This window comes from Scylla paramamosain, unplaced genomic scaffold, assembly GCF_035594125.1.
Source record: "Scylla paramamosain isolate STU-SP2022 unplaced genomic scaffold, ASM3559412v1 Contig44, whole genome shotgun sequence".
Lineage (NCBI taxonomy): Eukaryota > Metazoa > Arthropoda > Malacostraca > Decapoda > Portunidae > Scylla > Scylla paramamosain.
In genome coordinates, this window is record NW_026973709.1 from 1 (window position 1) to 21,135 (window position 21,135).

General features: G+C 41.5%; 1 protein-coding gene across 1 annotated transcript; it reads left to right on the plus strand.

Annotated features, from left to right (window-relative positions):
- The first annotated feature begins 107 nt into the window (after positions 1 to 107).
- Positions 108 to 18,514, plus strand: LOC135098096 (protein lin-54 homolog). Its single transcript, XM_064000298.1, is given in 16 exon segments — positions 108 to 315; positions 1,715 to 1,810; positions 2,038 to 2,166; positions 2,813 to 2,983; positions 3,220 to 3,389; positions 3,622 to 3,859; positions 4,026 to 4,225; positions 4,702 to 4,880; positions 13,813 to 13,931; positions 14,171 to 14,307; positions 14,548 to 14,662; positions 15,071 to 15,125; positions 15,128 to 15,259; positions 15,449 to 15,619; positions 15,917 to 16,092; positions 16,458 to 18,514. Coding segments are annotated over 16 exon segments (2,346 nt in total). The 5' UTR covers positions 108 to 216; the 3' UTR covers positions 16,617 to 18,514.
- Positions 18,515 to 21,135: the final 2,621 nt, after the last annotated feature.

A 21,135-nucleotide genomic window follows, 5' to 3' on the forward strand; every position in this document is an offset into this window, starting at 1 on the left:
AGGACAAGAGAGTGGTAGGACAGTAGAGTGCAGGGATGAGGTGCATGGACAGGTGCAGATGGAGATTTTTGCCATGGCCATCCACATCCTGTAAGGGAATTGCCAGAAACAGGCATCTCTGTAGATTAGATTCGAAGAAAGAAGCTCCGTGCAAGGAGGAAGATACCGGTTGTTAATGTAGCCTCCGTTCAGCAGATTGTTGTGCAGCGGGTGAGTATGGGTGGAGTGTCCCCTGTGAAGAGTCCCAATAAGTTGGTCCCTGTGTCCTCCAAGTCACCCACCAAAATTGCCCCAGCCCCTCCTTCCACACAGCAGGTGGGTTGTCCGGCAGTGGCTGCTTTCCTCCCTGCTTGTCTATAAGGGGCTGCCGTTATTGTGTGTTTCATCAGCAAGCTCCAGCCTTTGTCTTGTTTGTGCTTCTTTAAGTCTTATTTCTATATTTATGCTATTTTCTGTATGTGAATATATTTTTCTTATTGGAGGTTCCATTTTAAAAATATATATGATAAGAATTATGAATCTTTAGGTGAGATGTCACAGAGAAAAGCTGTATGCATTTTCATGAAGGGATGGAATATTGTGCATTATTAGCCAACATATTACAAACAAGGCTTTACATGCAGGATGGGCAGAAGCTATTGTGCAAACTCTTATACATAGGAATACAAGATTTAAGCAAACTTCTATCTGTAATTCCCTACATAAGTTGTCATTGTTAATTATCAGTTCAGCAACATTACCATTTATCCCTCTAAACATTGTTATGGTGCAGGATTGTGTGTTGCTTGGCTATGAATGGTATGAATGGCTGCCTGTGACTGGTGGCTAAGTGCCAGCCATCCTAAAGTGCAGTTAATAGTGTAATCATTTGTTGAATTTTCTAACCATCCTAGAAACAAGTTATGTAAGCATCAAGTAGAGAGTCGTCAGTGGATGCATCCAACATTCATCATTATTTATATTGCTTCTTCGTATTTGAGGAGTTGAGATTAATATTTAGGTATGTCATGCTTCCATATTGCACGATCTTGTTTTTTCCCTAATTTTTCAAGTAACTAGATTTATCTTCTCAGACTTCAATCATGGTTTATTTTTCCATTTTTTAAAATTTTTAGTAACTTTGGTAAATCACATCTAATAAGGAACAAGGAGGCAGCGTTTCATATGTTGTGCCAGCTGTCCATCTTGTCCATGTCATTTGCTGCTGGTGACCTCTGTTTCCCTTGTGTACTAATTTTGTGACAGCCACCTTGGTACCTCTTCTTGTAATCTACTGCTGTTCTCTGGGTCTGTTAGTCTTGTGATGACTTGCCGCATGTTGATCTCGATGGTCACATCTCGTCTCTCATCTGTCAGGGTGGTGATAGCTCATGTGTTTGATTTCTTCTTGGTGATTCTTGGGTTACAACAGATACACTAAAATTATGACTCCCTTAAGTCATCTAAGAGATTATAATCTGTATCTACATATATGTAAAAATGAATGTGTGAGTGACTTCCACTCACTGTTCATTATTAGAATGTATGCTGTGTGTACTTTTTTCAGCCAGGAATTCATCATAAATGTTGTCATCCAGCAATTTCTGTATTTCACAAAATGTTGCCCTCACTTAATACTTTGTTGACACAGAAGGACTATCTGATATCCTGTGTATTCTCATGCCAACAGTTTAACTGAGGTGCTTAGAGTTGTATCTGGACACTGTCTTTGCAGATTTTAACTCAAGTGAGCAGTGGTGGAGCTATGAGGAACATTCTTTCAAGTCCTCAGAAGATTGTCATAAAGAGCAATATTCCTCAACCTGGACAGGTGAGTAGTGTTGTGTGGCTGTGCTTGTTTCATTATGGCAATGTTTGCAGCACCATGAGGGAAAGTTGAAGCTGTGAAAGAGATGTGCATGTCAAACTGGGACAGGGATGTAAATTAAATTATTTGTAAGAGAGAGAAATGTAAGTTTTGAGTTGATAGTGGGAAAGGGAGAGTTGGGAGAGTGATGTGCTGTTGAAGGGGAAGCAAGTGTCTGGTGTCTTCCTTAGGGGACAGTGAGCACCGTCCGGAGTGGCCAGATTGTCACTTCTGGGGGACAGCAGGTCATCAAGATTCCAGCCAATCAAGTGCAGCAACTGACAGCACAGCAGCAAAATGTGCAAGTTCTCTCCAATAAGGTTTTCTTTTTTTTAATTGTTATTGTTAACATTTTAATTTGATTTTTGTTGGTTGAATAATTAGTTAATGTAGGAATGGCACAAGAATCAAGAGTGTGTAATGTGGTAACAAGCTGTCTGAATGGGGCATGTGCAGTGACAAGATGGGTGGCTGAGGTCAATGAGAATGTGTATGAGATGTGGCATGAGCAAGTGTGGATGCTGTATAAGTTGTGGAGTGGTGAAATGGGTGAAGAGGAACACACAGACATGGTATGGCTATATTGAGATGAAGAGCAAAGAGTTTGTAAAGAAAGTGCATATGAGTGAAGTTGAAGGTGCTAATAGGAGGGTAAGGTCAAAATTAAGGCTATGCCCATTGCTCCCAATCAGACTGTAAGTTTGACTTTGCTCTTACTGTTATGATTACCATGCTGTGATGGCAGTGTTGGTATGGTATGTAGCAGTACACATGGCAGGTAACTAGCCATGGGTAGGATGGTTACAGTACTGTATACTTGGCATGCACCTCTAGTTGAAACTAATTCCCCCTTTGAAATAGTAGAACCAAATAAATGATGAGTTGGTGTACATGTAATTTTTTCTCATGTTGAATTAAATTGCTTCAAGTAACTTCAGTCTTAATCCCCTCACCACTCCTATGCAGGGGAACAAGCAGCGGGTGATCATCCCAGTGTCCGGCTCAGGCTCGTCCAATGTGTCAGGTGGGATGCCTCAGACCAACCTGACCCTCCCAGCCTCTGCCCTGCCCCCAGGAGTCCTTTCCAACACCCAGCCAGGTTCAGTGGTTATGATCCCAGCTCACTACATGTCACAGGTACCTTGGTGCTCACACTGCAGTTGTCACTTACACCAAGCTATCATATTAACACTTAGGTGGCAGGTGACATACTGGTACATCCTGCTTCTGGTGGACCTCGTATTTGGGAGATGTTTTATTGCGTCTCTGTAATTTCTGGTGCACTCTTCATCATGAAGAAAACAACAACAAAATATTTCAAAATTGTTACCTAACATAGGATAAAGTTTAAATTAAATTCTGCTATGTTATAGCTTCAGTCAAACACTACAAGCAACAGCACAATTCAAGCATCAAACCAGATTCCTCCAGGAACCATCATCCCACACACCACAAAGCCACAGCCTTCTCGCACAATCATTGATGCAAATGGGATCAGACCAAGAAAACCTTGCAACTGTAAAAAGAGCCAGTGTCTTAAATTGTGAGTATTCTTGCTTACTTTAAAAATGCTCCCCTCCACCATATCCTCTTCATGCCTTCCTTCTTGACATCAAAACTACAAAAAAGCTCATTGAGTCCTTTCCTATCAATACACCGGTACCCATTTTGAGAATGTATGAGTAAACTGTTTTCCCACATTGGTGGTTCGTCAGCATGTGGCGAAATGGAGGCTATTTTGCATGTACTGAAGTGACCTTTTCTTTCTTCCTTAGATACTGTGATTGCTTTGCAAATGGAGAATTTTGCAACAACTGTAATTGTGCAAACTGTTCCAACAATTTAAATCATGAGGAGGATAGACAGAAAGCAATCAAGGCATGTTTGGATAGAAATCCCCAAGCTTTCCGGCCAAAGATTGGCAAAGGTGGAAGCGATAATGAAAGGAGACACAACAAAGGCTGCAACTGTAAGCGGTCTGGGTGCCTGAAGAACTACTGTGAATGTTATGAGGTAAGTGTATTTTTATGGATTATTTTTAGTAAATGCATAGGTGGTATTTGTTTTGTTGCTGTCAATATTTTGTAGATACAAAAGGCATCTTTTACCTGCCACAAACAAAATATATAGTAATTACTTGCACCATTTTATCATTTAACTAATATGTGATTATTTGCAGGCAAAGATCCCATGCTCCAACATGTGCAAGTGTGTGGGCTGCAAGAATGTGGACATGACACCAGCACTGGAGAGGAAGGGACTGATGCAGCTGGCCAAATGTGCTGAAGCACGGGTCAATCAGCAGAAGGCCGTTAAATCAAAATTACCTTCATTCTCACATCACTCACCCAATAAAATGATTCTTCCTACCACTTCAAAGTAAGCATTACTTGAGTACTTCAAGACAAATTTTAAACCTTAGAAATGTTGGCCCACTTGTAGCAGGAAAAGAGCATCTGAGGAGCCATAGTAGTTTTTGCAGGATATCAAAGAAGCCATGAAGTTGCTTTGGTAATAGAGCTATTGCTTTAATCTTTTCATAAATATCATACATCTCTTAAAAATTCCAGTTTGTGGTAAGATAACTATAAGATGACTTATAGCACATAACAAACAGTGAGATACACAGTCCTCAAGAAGAATTTGTCACAAGTTTTTATGAACACAATGTCATTTGGGGAAGAAAATTCAAGCAGAAAAGAAAGATTCTAGAGGATGTGTGAAAGTAACAGAGAAAAAAATGATGAAAATGATAATTTGTGTTATTTATTTAATTTATTAATTTACTTATTTACTTATTTATTTATTTGTTTTATTTATTTATTTTTATTTATTTATTTTATTTTTTTTTGCAGATCTGGTTACTATCGAATGAACAAGGAGGTGGTGGAGGCAACATGCCAGTGTTTGCTAGCACAGGCAGACAAGGCAGAGGGAGCCTTGGTGTCAGCTGCTCAGTTGGAACAAACTGTCATCTCAGAGTTCTCACGATGCCTAATGCAGATCATTGGCAGCTACACGTCACGATCTAGAGGTCAGTGAACAGAGTGCTTCATCCCTGACTCACCTTTTCCGTGCACTGCTGTACATTTCTGTTGAGCACCACATTACACCTCATGCCATTAACATTAAACTGTGAAGATATGAAGACTGTATGGTTGTGTGTGAGTAGTGCTTTCATGCATATCTTTTCAGTTTTAGTTAAGCTAGATAAATACATGGCCAGATACATTGAGAAATACATAAGTAATAGTGGAGATACACACAAAAATTAAATAATAAAGTATTGCAATGTTTTTTGTAAACTAATGAAGTGGTTTGTTGTCTTTCAGGGCTGGGTGACACGTAGCACTGAACTCAATGCATTGATATTATTTTGTGTATTTCAGTAGTATGTTGATATGGCAGGTCATTTTCCCTCACAAGAAATGCTCCCAAAATGAGGCACAAAAGTTTCTAGTTTTTGTTCTCATCAGTGTCAGGTGTTGGATAAAGAGCCTAAACTGCATTTTGCTAGACAGTTGATCATTTCCTTGTTTTGCTGAAAAAAAAAATAATAATAATTGCCTGCAAATATGTTGTAATTAGAGACGTCGCAGTGAGCGTTTTGATACCAGATAGCGCCAGAATTTTTAATTCTCGCCGGAAAATAAATACTTTTTGGGGCAAGGTTTTACAAGGTTACAAAGGTGTATCGTTGCACAGTAATGCGTCTGAATTTTAAGTCAATTAATTTCGTGATAACTGACAGCACCTGACATTGTTTGAGCCTCTATTCATAATTTCAGATGATATTCTTAAAAGAGCCTATAAGTGTATCAAGGCAGGCAATCTGTAATTTTCTACTGACCTCAATGGAAGTATACTAATATATACTTGCATTTTCATGTACTAAACAACAGGCAAATCCATTTAATGTAAAGAAAATATAATCTTGTATCAGAGACTTTATTTTTGCGGTACGATCACTATCCTCGGGTACTTGGGCAGCGAGCAAACCTAAACACAGACACTCGACTACCCTGCACAATGGATACATCACCGCCACAATCATGGACTACAGCGGAATTAAGAAAATTTTTGAAAGAACGAGCTATACCCTATTCTGGATATAGTAAAGCAAAGTAAAGGCCTTTGTATCGGCAGAACTGAGAGGCTATTGTTTACACTTTACACTTCCTAACGGCGCGCGGCGCTTTCTTTAACTGAAGAATCATGATCAAGATAAGTACGTCGTACGTCCGCCAGCGGTGCTGTTCTTTTTTTATTTCACTGATTACTTTCATATACAGGACGTGTCAGTGATATCTGATATTTTTCAACATTCCCAGATAAAATGCACAAGCCGAAGTCAACATCCTTTGATTTTTACTGTTTATACTTACTTAAAAAAAAATTCATTACCTATTTTTAGTTTTATCTTATAATTCAATTAACAAAGCCTTATCATACACCAGTAAGTATGAATATTAATATTAAGGGTTATGTTTTTAATTTTAGATACACTTGTGCAGCAGTTCATGCTGTACTTTTCCTGCACATCGATTTCAAATTTAGCTAAGTCACCCCTTTGCCCCACGAAATCGGAGACAATTAAAAATGCTGGCGCTGATAGGTATCTACCAGTCTCACTGCCACGTCTCTAATTTGCCAGTCAGATGAGCACAGCCATGTGTCAGTGTTCATCACTAATTTATATCAATCTCTCTCTCTCTCTCTCTCTCTCTCTCTCTCTCTCTCTCTCTCTCTCTCTCTCTCTCTCTCTCTCTCTCTCTCTCTCTCTCTCTCTCTCTCTCTCTCTCATTTTATAAAACAGCACTTCTAGGAATGATAAGGAAAGTAAATTGATGGTTTACATGCAGTCCTGTTTTGTATCAGTAATGTATTCAGGGAACCCCAGTATTCATAACTTTATTTTGTTTTATTGTGCATTATGTTATTTCAAGTAATATATACAAATATATAATATTTTACATTATTATATAAGTATTAATGCCTGACAAATATTTTTTATAACTTAACAAGATTCTCTTCATGCTTAAAAGTCTTCATTCATGAGTTTCCACATTGTTCTTTCCTTTGCTAATAAATTTTGAGTTTGACAGCTAAACTTATAATTCAATAACCGTGCCTAGAAATTATAGTGCTTTTTACTGGATGCTGTGCAGAATGAGAAGCTGTGTTCATCATTATTATCATCATAAGTGTCTTGCTTCCTTCTCAGGACCTCAAAGTGGGACGTTTATAACTAGTGTGAACAGGAGGCGCATCCATTCCCATACATTATAGTTTATGCCACATCATATCTCCTATTTGTTCCCTACTTGCCATCCCACTCTTCTGGAGTGCCCATATAGTAATACACATGGACATTGTCCTAAACGGGTTTTCTTATCTCACATTTTGTTATCAGTTATTAACCTGATTTAAAGCTTAAGACTGAAAAGTAATTTCTCATTTGTGTCCTTAGTTCCACTTAATGTACTCAGGAGTGAAAGGATAAAGTAAGTGAACTGATTAATGTGAAGTTAAGCCAAACTATCTCTTTTCTTATTTTATTTTTTTTATTATATTTGGCACTTGATTCACTCATAAGCAGATTTCATGGAGTAACTACAATCCATCCCAATCACTGACAGTATGCAGTTGGTTGGCCAGGCACAAACAACTATAGATACACTTGGATAAACTTGCTGGTCACTGCGGATGGTAATACTTTATACATTTTCACACAAATAAAATACCTTTACGTAAACTGTACTGTAAAAATAGTGACATGACTCGGGTTTTATTTAATATAGTGGAAAAAAATTATATATATATATATATATATATATATATATATATATATATATATATATATATATATATATATATATATATATATATATATATATATAAAATCAAAGAAGAATATATATATCAAATCGAAAAGAAATCAAAAATTTCTTTTCGGCCTCCTCCTTCGCAGACATGACGATCCTGTCTCCTCGTCAGTCACCTGCGAACTAAACAGTTTGATCAAAATTTTGACAGGAGCCCCCACACGCATCAAAAATTTGACGACTCGTCAAAAAATATCAAACGGATTTGATCAATCAAAATTTTGCTTCAAATCTTTTTTTGACATCAAAACGTCCTACACACACTCAAATTTTGCATCAAAATTTTGATGCAAAATTTTGACGCTTTTTTTGAACGTGTATGGGCCCCTTAAGGGTAGTAGGCGGAGATATGAATGGTTGCTGTTGCTGCTGCTGATGATGATAGTGATGATGGTAGTGTTGTTTTGTTGTGACGTCACAGGTCCAGCTGACGCTCGCGCCTCGCTGCCTCGTCTCAGTCTTGTCCGTCGCTGTTGGTGTGTGTCGCATTTCTGTTTTCAGTGAAAAACGGCAATGGCTTTCGCTGTGCAGATTCGTCAACAGCTGCAGGCGCTTGTTTCGTCCGGCGGTTCCCACAAGGACCATGACAAGTGAGTGGTATGTGGTGTAGAGTGGTGGTGTGGTTCAGGGAGGCGGGAACACACAGAGGCTTGCCTGGCCAGGGGCAGCTCAACGGTGGCCTCAGCACAGTAAGATCACTTACTTACGCCCCATAACCGTTTTCCAGGGTGGGTAAAGCTCAGTTCCATACCCCCCCCCACCCCTTAAGTGCTCAAGCTTGAATGCTAAATCTTCGGAGACTAACTCGAGTATCTAGTGGACCAATTTTGTCAAGCATAAGCTCCCCATCCCCCTGCCGTTAGGTTAGGTAATGTTTTATATAAAATGCTTCAGCAGCTAACCAAATCGGTATTTCTTGATAAGAAGTCCGTCCCCTCCATTCCACCGCTAACCTCCCCTAAACCCCTCAAACAAGCTTGGGGACCTGTGGAGAATTGGGTTTTTTTGGGGGGATGAAAATTAAGTGAAATAAGGGTGTCAAAAATCTAAGGAAATTTACCTTAATATTTCAAATTTCTCAAACATATCCTAGCCCCTAGACCCCTCCTGCTTGGGAGTTAATTGATTTGTTGTTTTCCAGATACAGGGCTGTTCTGGAGTCCATTCTGAAAGCAGGCAATGAGAGTGATGTTGCAGAAGGACTTACTTATACTTACTTTCGATACTTTCGAAAATTCTGCCCATTAACAGCAGGGCTGAAGTCGGCTTCCGCCTGTCCCCGTCGATCCCACTGTCTCTTCCCTTTCCTGTTCCTGGAGTACTTCAGGCAAGGTGTTGTGGTGGCAGCTGGGGTATCCTGGTATTGGTGGATGGTCTGGTAGCCCTTCTAACCACTTATCTAGGTTTCTTTTAAAGGTTTCAGGGCTAGTTCCACTCAGATCTCTGAGTTCTTGGGGGAGGCAGTTAAACAGACGAGGTCCATTGTGGGTGAAGGAGTTGTGGGTCAGTGTCCTCACTCGTTGTATGGAGCCTTGGACACCCTTGATGAAGCAGAGTCTCCCTTTCCTCGGATGTTGGTTTACTATGATCCCCACGTTTGGTACTCTGTCCTCTAATATTTTCCACACGTACAGTATACAGTATCGCTCCCTTCTTCGCTGTAGCGAGTACAATTTCAGCTCACTGAGCCTTTCCCAGTAGTCCAAGTGCTGTACCTCCTGGATTCTTGCAGTGAAGGCTCTTTGGATGGCTTCTAGGGTAGTAATTTCTTGGATCTTGTGTGGAGACCAGAGTTGACAGCAATACTCCAGCCTTGGGAGTACCAGAGATTTCCATAGAGTCTTCAGGCACTGCCCATCCCTGGAGGCAAAGGTTCTCAGCACCCACCCACTCATGCTCTTTCCTGCTTCAGCTATTTTGTTGATATGGTGGGAAAAAGTTGCGTCGCTGCTCATATGGACTCCCAGATCCTTGACATGCTCTTTGTCTTCTATTGGCTGATTTTGTTATATTCATAGCATGTTGAGTTTTTAAGGACTTCGTTTCTCCCGTAGCGTATCAGTTCAAATTTGTCGCCATTAAGGAGCATGTTGTTGGTTGATGCCCAGTCCAGTATTTTGTGCAAATATCCCTGAATATTGGCTGCATCTTCTGGGCATGTTATTTGATGTTTTATCCTGGTATCGTCTGCAAAGGAGGATGCTTCAGCGTGTTCCAGGTTGTCGTCAATGTCTCCTACATGGATTAAAAATAGGAGTGGTCCCAGCACTGAGCCTTGGGGCACTCCACTCCGTACAATGCTCAGTTCAGAGAGTTCACCTTGGACTGATACTTGTTGGGTCCTCCCAGTCAGAAAGCCGTGTAGCCATCTTCCAAGTGGGCCCACTATTCCATGTTTTCGGAGTTTGTACAGGAGTATCCCGTGGTCCACTTTATCGAAAGCTTTCACAAAATCCAAATATATCACGTCAGCATTGTGGCCATCTTGTGTACTTTCTAGGATCCTCTCATAATGTTGTAGTAGCTGGAACAGGCATGAGCGGCCTTGTCTGAAACCATGTTGTCCATTGTTAAAGGCTTTCTTTTTGTCTAGGAATTCCACCATCCTCTTCCGTACTATTCTCTCACAGATCTTGATGAGGTGGGATGTCAGGGCAACTGGTCTGTATTTACTGGCTAGGCCTCTGCTGCCTCCCTTGTGTATGGGTGTGATGATGGCAGACTTGAGGGCTGCAGGCACTGTTCCAGATTGCAGTGAGAGTGACCACAGCATTTGGAGTGGTTTGGCTAGTTCCTGGCTGCAGTTTCTTAGCAGTTGGGCATGAAAGCCGTCGTGTCCAGCTGCTGCATCAGGGGCTATGGCTTTTATTGCCTCTGTTATGTCCTTCTCACTGATGCTGATTGAGGAAAGTGTTTGGGGGGTGTTGGAAGAGTCAGTGAAAAAAGGTCCTGGGTTGGTTATCCTCTTTTCCTCATTTGGGTTGCTGAAGACACTCTCATATTGGCTCCTCAGTATATTTGCCATTTGTTTGGGGTCCGCAGTCGGTTCTCCATCCACTCCATAGAGTGGTCCAACCTCCGATTTGGCCTTCAGTTTCTTTCTTGCATAGGAGAAAAAGTACCTTGGGTTCTCCTTAATACGGGATACTGCTTCTTTTTCTTCTCTCTGTTGTTGTTCCTCATGAGATAGTTTAAGCTTGGTTTCTACCTCTTCAATTAGAGATTTGATTTTTTCTTTGGCAGGTGTGAAGCTTGTTCTCCTAAGCTTGTTACAGAGTGAGTGTCTCCTTCTCATGAGGATTTTACGGTCTCGGGGAATTATGTTTTTGTCTTTTTTTCTTGCTTTCTGTGGTATGTGTCTGAGGCAGATTTCGCGACACCTTGCTACTATTTCCTTAAGGAGGTCATCTATATTGGTCATATGTAGTCGATGCTCCCAATTTGTGGCTCTCATTTCTGCTCTGACTTGTTCCCAGTTGATATTGGGGTTGTAGAAGTTCAGGTTGCCTATGTGGTCTTCAGCTGCTGCTCTCCTTTCGTAGTAATAGTCCTTAGGCTTGTCCGTGCTGGTTGTTTTTACATGAATGTAGTTGTGGTCGGACAGGATAGTTTCGCAGATTTCGTATGAGTGGATTAGGTTGTGGCTATTTGTGAGGATTAGGTCCAAAATGTTATTCCCCCTGGTAGGTTCCTTTATTATTTGGGAAAGGAAGTGCTTCACCATCAGGTTTGTAAGGGCTATAGCTTGTTGTTTGTCTTCAAGGCTGCCCCCGGTAATCCTCATATCCTCCCAGTTTATGTATGGGAAGTTAAAATCCTCAAGAATCAATACTTCCGTGGTCTGTCTTGGGAGGGAGTCTAGTATTTCTTTCATCCTTAAAATTACCTCTTCGAACTGTTCTGATGATGTGTTTGGAGGTCTATATGCTGTAATTACCAGCTGATCTAGCTTTTTCAGGTAGATTGTCAGTAGCTCTGTTGTTCCGTTGGAAAATGTGCCCATATTCTCGGCACTTGCCGCCATGTCATTCCTGATATAATTTATGACTCCTCCGTGGCTTCTGTTTATTCTGTCAGCTCTGAAGATGGTGTAGCCGTCAAAGGCGATTTCTGCATCCAGGTGATCTCTGGTCAAGTGGGTCTCTGTTAGTGCTAGAAACACTGAATTTTCTTGATGGGCTAGTTCCTTTAGCATTGGGAGTTTGACCTGGTTTGACTTTGGACAGAGACCTCTGATGTTTGCATAAGAGAAAGAGATTAGTGGTACATTCGGTTGCACCCCCTGTCCCTCATCTCCAGTCTTTCCAGTCTGTCCATTAGGTAGCCTATGGTTTTCTGTTGTTGTTTCTCCATTTCTGTTATTTTCTGGAAGACTTTGTCTAAAAAAAGATTCTGTTCTGTCTCCATGGTTTGGGACTGGTTTGCTGTGGCATTCTGTCTATCCTGCTGCTTTTCCATTGTAGGGTTCACCTTTACTTGCTCCTTTGGGGTGTTGTTCTGCTGAGGATGAGTTATGATGTCGTCCTCTCTCTTTCGTGTTGTTCCTTTTGGGTGCGGGTACCGACATTTTTCTTTGAAGCAAGTTTGGGTCCGGATGGCATTTCGGCAGATGATTGGGTGGTAGTCCTGACACCTCCTGCCAAGCGTGCATCCTAATTTCTTATCCAGGCCATGCCTTAAAAGCTTGGTGCATGCTTTTGGATGGTTGTGGCTACAGCCTTCTCCCCTAACTCCAAATTTGCAAATATTCTTCCTATAGTATCTGCAGGTCTTGAGATGCCTTATGGGGTTGTCTACCTGGGTGGCGTCGGCAGGAGGAGGAGGAGTAATAGTAGTGGATTCAGTAGTTATGGTGCTTGGCCTAGCTTCATCACCTTTCTGATCCTTAGATTCTGTACTCTCCCCTTTTCCAGTGCTTTGTGTTGTTTCTGAACTAGGTAAATCTTGGGAGCCTAAAGGAGTGTTTTCATTTTTCTTGCTGTCTTCTATTTCTTCTGCCTGAGTGTCATAATCTGAATAGTTAAGTTTTACACAGGATAGACATGTGTATCTCCTATTGGATTTAGTCAGCACCACTACATAATAGGTTGGCAGCTCTGTGCATAGGTAGTGAGTCCACATGCTGCAGTTATTGCACTTAATACCCATATTGCAATGTTTTTGGCATTTTGTACATGGGTAAATATCAGTCTTACTTTGGGCTCTGTTGTTTACATCAGCTGATGTGGTAGCCTCCATCTTAGCTTCCTGGTCCATCCTTCTCTTATTTTGCTCAATATTCTACTGATGCTTCTACCTCAACTTCAATCTATCAATGAGACATAATAGTGAGGGCACCGGCAGGCTGAGAGTAGCGAGAGCAGCCAGGCCTACCTGGCCTACGTAGCCACAACAACATCTATATGTATATCTATATTTCAAATTACGGTAAGATCTTTAATGAGAAGAGTCACCTGGTCAGCTACCCTGTAAACACGGTGTATTTCACTCTCTTGGCCCAGTAAGGGGGTAACAAGTGACAAATTCTGAGGGATGAGGGTAAAATAACAGCTAAATAACTCAGCACAGTCAACACTACAGGCTCACCAAGCTTTTATTGAAGCAAGTAAGGCTTTAGGAAATTATGTACAGAATTTAATTGGTGAAAATAAACCTTATTTAATGAACAATGAAGTTACTTTAACTTTGAGTGATTAAACCTAATACTGCCTCCTTTATCAAAGAGAATAAGCTATACATTGTCTTGATCCTGAGGTGTTGGTCTTCAGCTGAGAACACATACATTTAGTTATGCAGTAGGCAGGTGTTAGATACATAGCAGCAGAAAACTTATGTGTGTAGTAATCTCTCTCTCTCTCTCTCTCTCTCTCTCTCTCTCTCTCTCTCTCTCTCTCTCTCTCTCTCTCTCTCTCTCTCTCTCTCTCTCTCTCTCTCTCTCTCTCTCTCTCTCTCACGGAGCTAAATGTCATTTTATGACGTTCATTCTGTCTTAGTATTTTTTCCTTATTGTAAACATTTTACATATATCTCATTCATCAACACCATTTATCATCATTGATGTGTTATGTTATTTCTGTTCAGTTGTGAAGGAGAATGTCAGTCTGGTAATATCTCGCCAGCTGCTCTCAGACGTCTCTACGCAACTCACATCCATGGCTGATGGTGTGGCAAAGACAGTAGCCCACTTCACTCTTGATAAAGTAAGTCATGCATGAACATTTCTCACCTACCAGCTGCTCATTGGTAGCAGTAGTTTTCTTTTATTCAGCTTGGATTATTTCAAACATGTGATGTAGCATTTAAGGAAGAAGCTGGAAAGAAAAGAAACAACATAATAACAAAGTATTTGTAATGTACATTGATTCACTATTAATGAATTTCTGTATGTGTGTTTTCTCCACACATCTGAAAGAAGCCTCACTCATTTGAATACCTTCAGGTTCAGCCTCAAGTCATCAGCTTTAAGGAACAAGTGGCCAGCATCAGGCAACACCTTGCTGACATATATGAGAGGGAGAGTTCCTGGAGAGAAGCAGCAGCTGTTCTTACTGGAATTCCTCTCGAAACAGGACAGAAGTAAGCACAAATAGAATTTCTGCTTAACTGATATGAACTGCAAATACTGTGATATTCAGGAATGTTTATATTAAAGATTTCCATTCTAGTTTGGTTGCATATCATAATCTAGAAGCTGCATGCATGCAGTAGGCAAACATTTAATCCACAATTTGTATTAGCTGTAGTTATTTGTATATTTTCTCAAGAAGACAAGAAGAGTTGTTGTTGTTATTTGAATCATGTTTATGTATTCTTCAGGCAGTACAGTGTTGACTATAAGCTGGAAACCTACCTCAAGATTGCCCGCCTCTATCTGGAGGATGATGACCCAGTGCAGGGAGAGGCATATATTAACAGAGCCAGCATCCTGCAGGTGAGTCAGGCCAGCACTCCAGCTTCTGCTGTGCTGGGCAAGCACAACAGATTTTCAAAGGAATCATGAGAGCTAGACAACCAGGACACTGTATCACCATTAGAGTTGTAGAAGAGCACTAATGTTTCCTGCTCCATGGTGATATGACATGGCACTGAAATCACTGCTCTTGTGTTAGTCCTTGCATTTCCTTCTGACAAAGACTTCCATTATGGGTGTGGCCTGGGCAAATATCTCCAGTCATATCTTTACAACCATACTCTCATGCATCCTTCATTTCAACTTCAGCATTCCATCATGCCTTAGCCCTTTTTTCTTTATTAAGTATAAGTCATTTTTATTCAATGTTCATTTCCTAAACTTGGAATTATGTAAGGTCATTGATACTCAGTGATTGCATCATTCCAGGCAGAGTCCAAGAATGAACAGCTGCTCATCTACTACAAAGTTTGTTATGCAAGAGTTTTGATTACCGACGGAAGTTCATAGAGGCAGCCCAGAGGTACAATGAGTTGTCTTACCGACCCATCATTCATGAGGATGAGAGGATGGAAGCTTTGAAGAAGGCTCTCATCTGTACTGTCTTAGCTTCAGCAGGTATGTATAAGACTTGTGACATATTCTCATGCTTTTAGGATGATCTTTTCAATAAATTTAATGGCCCACTAGCATGGTTCAGTAGTTTGAACATTCAAGGATTTGTTCATCCTGGTTCAGGAAAGAAGAATGAAATCTGAAAGCCCAGGTCAGTTTGAGAGAAAGATAGAGCAGTGTGTCTTGTTGCAGGCCAGCAGCGATCCAGGATGCTGGGGACGCTGTTCAAGGATGAGCGTTGCCAAAAGCTGCCCTGTTATCATATCCTGGAGAAGATGCACCTTGACAGGATCATCCGCCACAATGAACTCACAGAATTTCAGAACATGCTGCAGCCACATCAGCAGGCCACCACATCAGATGGTTGGTAGGAGTTGTGCTGCCAAGATGAAAATTAGTTTATCATGATCTCTTTCATCATCATTTTGAAAGGGAACATACATGCTTGCTTGTGTCAGGCTTGTCCAGCTAATAACAGTTGTCATTATATATGTGATTGTGGCATTTCATGAAGTGTGTCAGAAAAAAAACTTGCATATTAGTAGCCTACAGAGTGATGGAATCAAGGTCACATAGCAGTGATATCACTGGTAGACATGTGTGTTTGGAAAGCCTGAGACAATGCAGGAATATACTCATGTAATTTTTCCACAATTCTAGGGTCTACCATTCTGGACAGAGCTGTTACAGAACACAACCTGCTGGCAGCTAGCAAGCTTTATAACAACATAACATTCTCTGAACTTGGGGCTCTCCTTCAAATATCTCCAGCAAAAGCTGAGAAAATAGCCAGCCAGATGATTACTGAGGGACGCATGAATGGGTACATTGATCAGGTAAGGAAAGTTGTTTTATCTTTAAGAACACAGAACACAACAAGATTGAATTAATGTTGAAGACAGAAATCTTTTTCCTTAGGAATCCTTATTTTTAGTTCTCTGTCTGTCTTTATACCAGGCAGGTAATCTCACATGGGGTGACCCAGACAAAGCACCACACACTCATGCACTCATTCACACTCTTAGGATCATCAGCCGTTGGTGGAAAAATGAGTGAGGGGAAAATAAGATTAAAGCATGCAAGGAAAAAATGCCAGGATAGGAATGAAAGGTGACATTTGTTGTAGCCATTTCCTTTTGGAGAGTTCATAAAAACCAGTGTCAGATATAGATCAGATATAGATAAGTTCTCTCCTTCTCAGATTGATGGCATCCTCCACTTTGAGGCACGTGATGTCCTTCCTCAGTGGGATAAGCAGATCCAGTCTCTCTGTTTCCAAGTGAATGGCATCATTGAAAAAATCAATATTGCACATCCAGAATGGGTGGCTAAGGTTATGGATGAACAAATGATGCAATGATAGAACAAATTCCAGACTAGTGTTATAATTTGTTCCAGTAAGTATGCAGGATCAAGAGTTATGGCATGTGAATTTGCAACATGTGTTCTGGTTTACATTTTTGAGTATTACACTAAAGATAGATGTAAGAAAATTACAGAATATTTGAAGTGCAAGATAAAGAAGCTCAATAAAATTATTGAACCATAAAATTCATCCTCTTAACTACAGCTAATGCCTATGATACAGGTTGGACAGGAAGACTAAGGTTATCAGCCCATCACTACCACTGTCATACCTTTTGCCCCTTCATCCTGTCTGTCCTACCTCCCATCACCTGCATGTGGTTTGGTGTACATACATGTCTACTCTCACAACTGACCCTTGTAGGCTCCACAAACTGATGGTACTTACAGGTGACTTGTTCTGTTACTTACCTTCTAATCCAGCAGCAAGATGTAGGATGCTGTGTGCTCGGTGTTAAATGTATGTGTGTGTGCGTGCGCGCTTGCACCAGCGTGATCTGGTAAGGTGAAAGGTGCGTTTTTGAAAGTTGCCATGCTCCTCTCACCATCTTCCTCCAGTCAGTGTTGTAAATGTGATGTTCACTACTTTACTGTCAAGGTGATGTAATTAAAGAATGCTGATTACAGTGAATATGCTAATGAGAGGCAACCCTTTCATAAATCTGCTGCGGGTGGTCCTAATGAAGCGTAACCCTGCAAACTTTCGCAGGGGAAAGAAAATGTTCTCCGAAAAGTAGCCATAGTATAACTAAGGGAAGAGAGAAAGAAGAAGAAAAAAAAAGTACTTCAAGAAGCATCAGGAGGCAGACCATGGAAGCAGGCAAGACAGAGGGTGAAGGCTAGGAAGGCTTATTAGGCGGGTGGGAGAGCGCGATGGCTCGGTGGGATTGACTGATCCTGTGGGATGTACTGATGCCTTCCCTTTGCCTTTCTCTGTACCATCAGTCCCGGGACTCAGGCTCTGCGTCTCACGAGGAAGGTATAAAGTCTTAATTGGTGTCTTATGGTACGTGCACTGAGAAAGGTGGTTTCCCCGCGTGAGCAAGGCTTTCTAGACTTGGCACACGTGTGTAGCATACACGGTGCCGGGTCATGGACAGTAAAAAGTCGAAATGTGTGAAAGTGGAATTAATCTGTCACTCGAACCGTAGAAAAAAACACTTATCTTCAATTAGAGCCTTTTAAATGTAGTCTTATTAATCTGTCACTAGAACCGTAAAAAGACCCTTAAAAAACAATGTAGCTTCAACTAGACCTTTGGAAAATAGAAATCATGATAATCTGTCATTATAGCCGTTAAAAAAGAAAAAAAAACTTAACCCATGTAACTTAAACTAGGTCCTTTGAATGTAGTGGAGGTGCGGCACAGAAGTCTTTCAGAATAATGGTCGTGGAGCTGCGACACTGCCAGGTAAATGATTCAAGAAGTTAGGTGTTTGCCGTATGACCCGATGCTATTACTTGCTTTGGTGACGCCAGATTAACACTGAAGGCCGTATTCTTAATCTTAAGGAATCGGCAACGACCTGATGATGATGATACACACACACACACACACATTTTCCTACCATCTACTGCGCTTATAGCATTTCATCTGTTATATTTGTTTATTTTTGTAATTTAATTTTCTATTATTTTTCAATTGAGTGTTGTAAGGGCTTCCCACAAGTAGACTCTACTTACCTTTCAGCTGGCTTATCCACCTACTATCTCTAATAGTGCCCGTCCCTTATGCCAGGACGCAGGGCTCCCTGTGCACTCCATCATTACAGATTCACTCTATCCCTCGTGTTTGCGTATACCTTTCTCTTCCTTCCAGTGAGGTAGTCAGCCTGAGGGTCCTGTATTCAGCACATCTTTTGTCGTGTTCTATAAATTTGCACTTTAATTGCAGCCCCTTAATTTCTTAACCACTGTATAGATGGCACAATTCATAATGTATAATGTAATGTAATGTGGCAACGATTGTGGCAATATTCTATTATGATAACAAATTAAGCCAACAAAATCTTTCACTCACAAACGTTCATGTGGACCGTGCAAGAGAGTGGAACCTCTCACGTGGCTAGTCGGGGGTGGTGAGTGATGCGTCTCACCACCAGGTGCTCGACACAGGGCAAGAGAGGCCTTTCATCACCATCCTGCCGGTGCGTGAACGCCTCAATTACCATACTATTCGCACACCCTCCAAGAGGGGAGTGACTCGCAAACTCTTCCCAGAGTGGAGAATGAAGCGAGATGTGGCAACCTTAGCAACAGGTGACTATATAAGAGAAATAATACGAGCCTCAGTCCACAATATGTTAAACATAAAAACTGAAAGAACAATCAGAGTAATTAATAACTATGAAAGAAAATGGAAAATTAAAACAAACATGAATAAATTCACGCCTCTCCACCTCGGAGCCAAAAAAAACTTTCCCTTAATCATCAACGACGAAGAAATAGAATTTAAAAATAATGGCAAATGTCTAGGTCTAACCATTACCACCACTGGTTATTACAAACACATTCAGGAACGAAAGAATATAGCAGATGTTGCACTACAGAAACTATATAAACTGTATAAATTGCCAGAAAAAATCAAAATTCACTTAGTTAAAGCACTAATCCTACCTATACTAACTATCCACCCATCCCAACGCACACTATGAGTAAACACCAGATAAGCAAACTACAAAAAGTACAAAACAAAGCACTGAGATTCGCCACCAACCAGAAACACCCGTACACTATGACAACAGAACAAATACACACACACACTAGAACAACACCTCTTAACATACGCCTACACTACAGAGCCAAGACAATATGGAACAGAATAGAAGAACTAGAAATACCAACCTACCAAGCCCTTAAAGACAAACTAAACCAAATAGACAAGTACCACCGTGACTACCCAAGCAGCCTGCAGGCATGTAGCACTACACCCACACCAATTTACTAACAGTCCAACCGACAATACATACTTACCTTGATTCACTTACCTTACCTCAGTCCACACTGGCGGCAGCTTCCAGCTTCAGGCGGGACAGTTGGAGCTCTCGGGTTGAGACGGGCACCAGGGGAGCGAGCCTCTGACGCGCGCCACACCGCCCCTCGCAAACACCACCCGCGCCTCCCTCACACCCTCGCCGAACACAACAATACCCCAACGGCAGCAGTGGTTTTGTCCTTGTGAGTACAAACTAAGGCTTGTGTTTGTACATATTAATTACTGATTAATAGGATATAAGGCAAGAAGGAAAAATTTTCCTGTTTTATTATTATTATTACTATTATTATTATTATTATCATTATTGTTTAAGTTTTATTATAATCGAAAGAAATGCGATGTCACTGGTAGTCGCGAGAGTTTTAGTGATACAGGTACAGCTTCAAGAACACACACACACACACACACACACACACACACAGAGCATCCATCGACTCACTCAACCGACCTAACCACCCAACCACCCATTAAACTCCAGCCCGATCTCCTACACACACACACACACACACTGTCTACCCACCCACCCGCTCATCCACGTAGCACCCCGCCTTAGCAGTCTCCCCCAAACACATGCAGCCCCGCCCACTCCCCACCACCCACACGCGCCTTACGCAGGTCATTCCACCGCTGCGTACGGTGCCCCGGTCAGGCACGGGTCCCGTCTCAGTGGTCGCGTCATCTTACTGGGAAGAAAATAGAGGTACAGAGGTGTCCCTGTCAGTACTCCCTTCTCGTGCGTCAGATGTCACTATCACTCCTACTACTGTTACTGTTACTACTGCTACTACTGCTGCTACTACTACTACAACCACCACCGTACTGCTTTTGCTGCTGCTGCCGCTAAAACAATAACAACAACAACAAGAACTACTACTACTACTATTACTACTACTACTACTACTACTACTACTACTACTACTACTACTACTATTACTACTACTACAACTACTACTACCACCACCACCACTACTGCTACTACTACTAGTACTATTACTACTACTACTACTACTACTACTACTACTACTACTACTACTACTACCACCATCACCACCACCACTACTACTACTACTACTACTACTAGTTTTATTAATGCCACTGCCACTACGTGTATCTCAATTACCACCGTCACCACCATCATTACCGCTACCTTCACTACTACTATCACCACCACCACCACCACCACCACTACCAGTACTACTACTGCCACTAACGCAGCCAGGACCTCTAGCACAGAATCATAATAACGAAGCTAACAAAGGCCGCCCCTCGTGGCCCGCGGCTGCTGGGTGCCAACTAATGGCAAGGCATGTCGAGCGTTTAGCAACATTTTTATACAATGTATTCAAGGCACAAAGATGACAAGCTGCTTCCCTGACGTCCTACTGCGTCAGATCCTCGAGGCTCTGACAGGGCAGGGATAACGGCCAGGGGTGTGGCGTAGCTCGTGGGTCTAGCGGGCGGGGATGATCTGTGCTGGCGGCTCAGTGGATGGTAGACGAGACTGGCAGGGATGACGGAC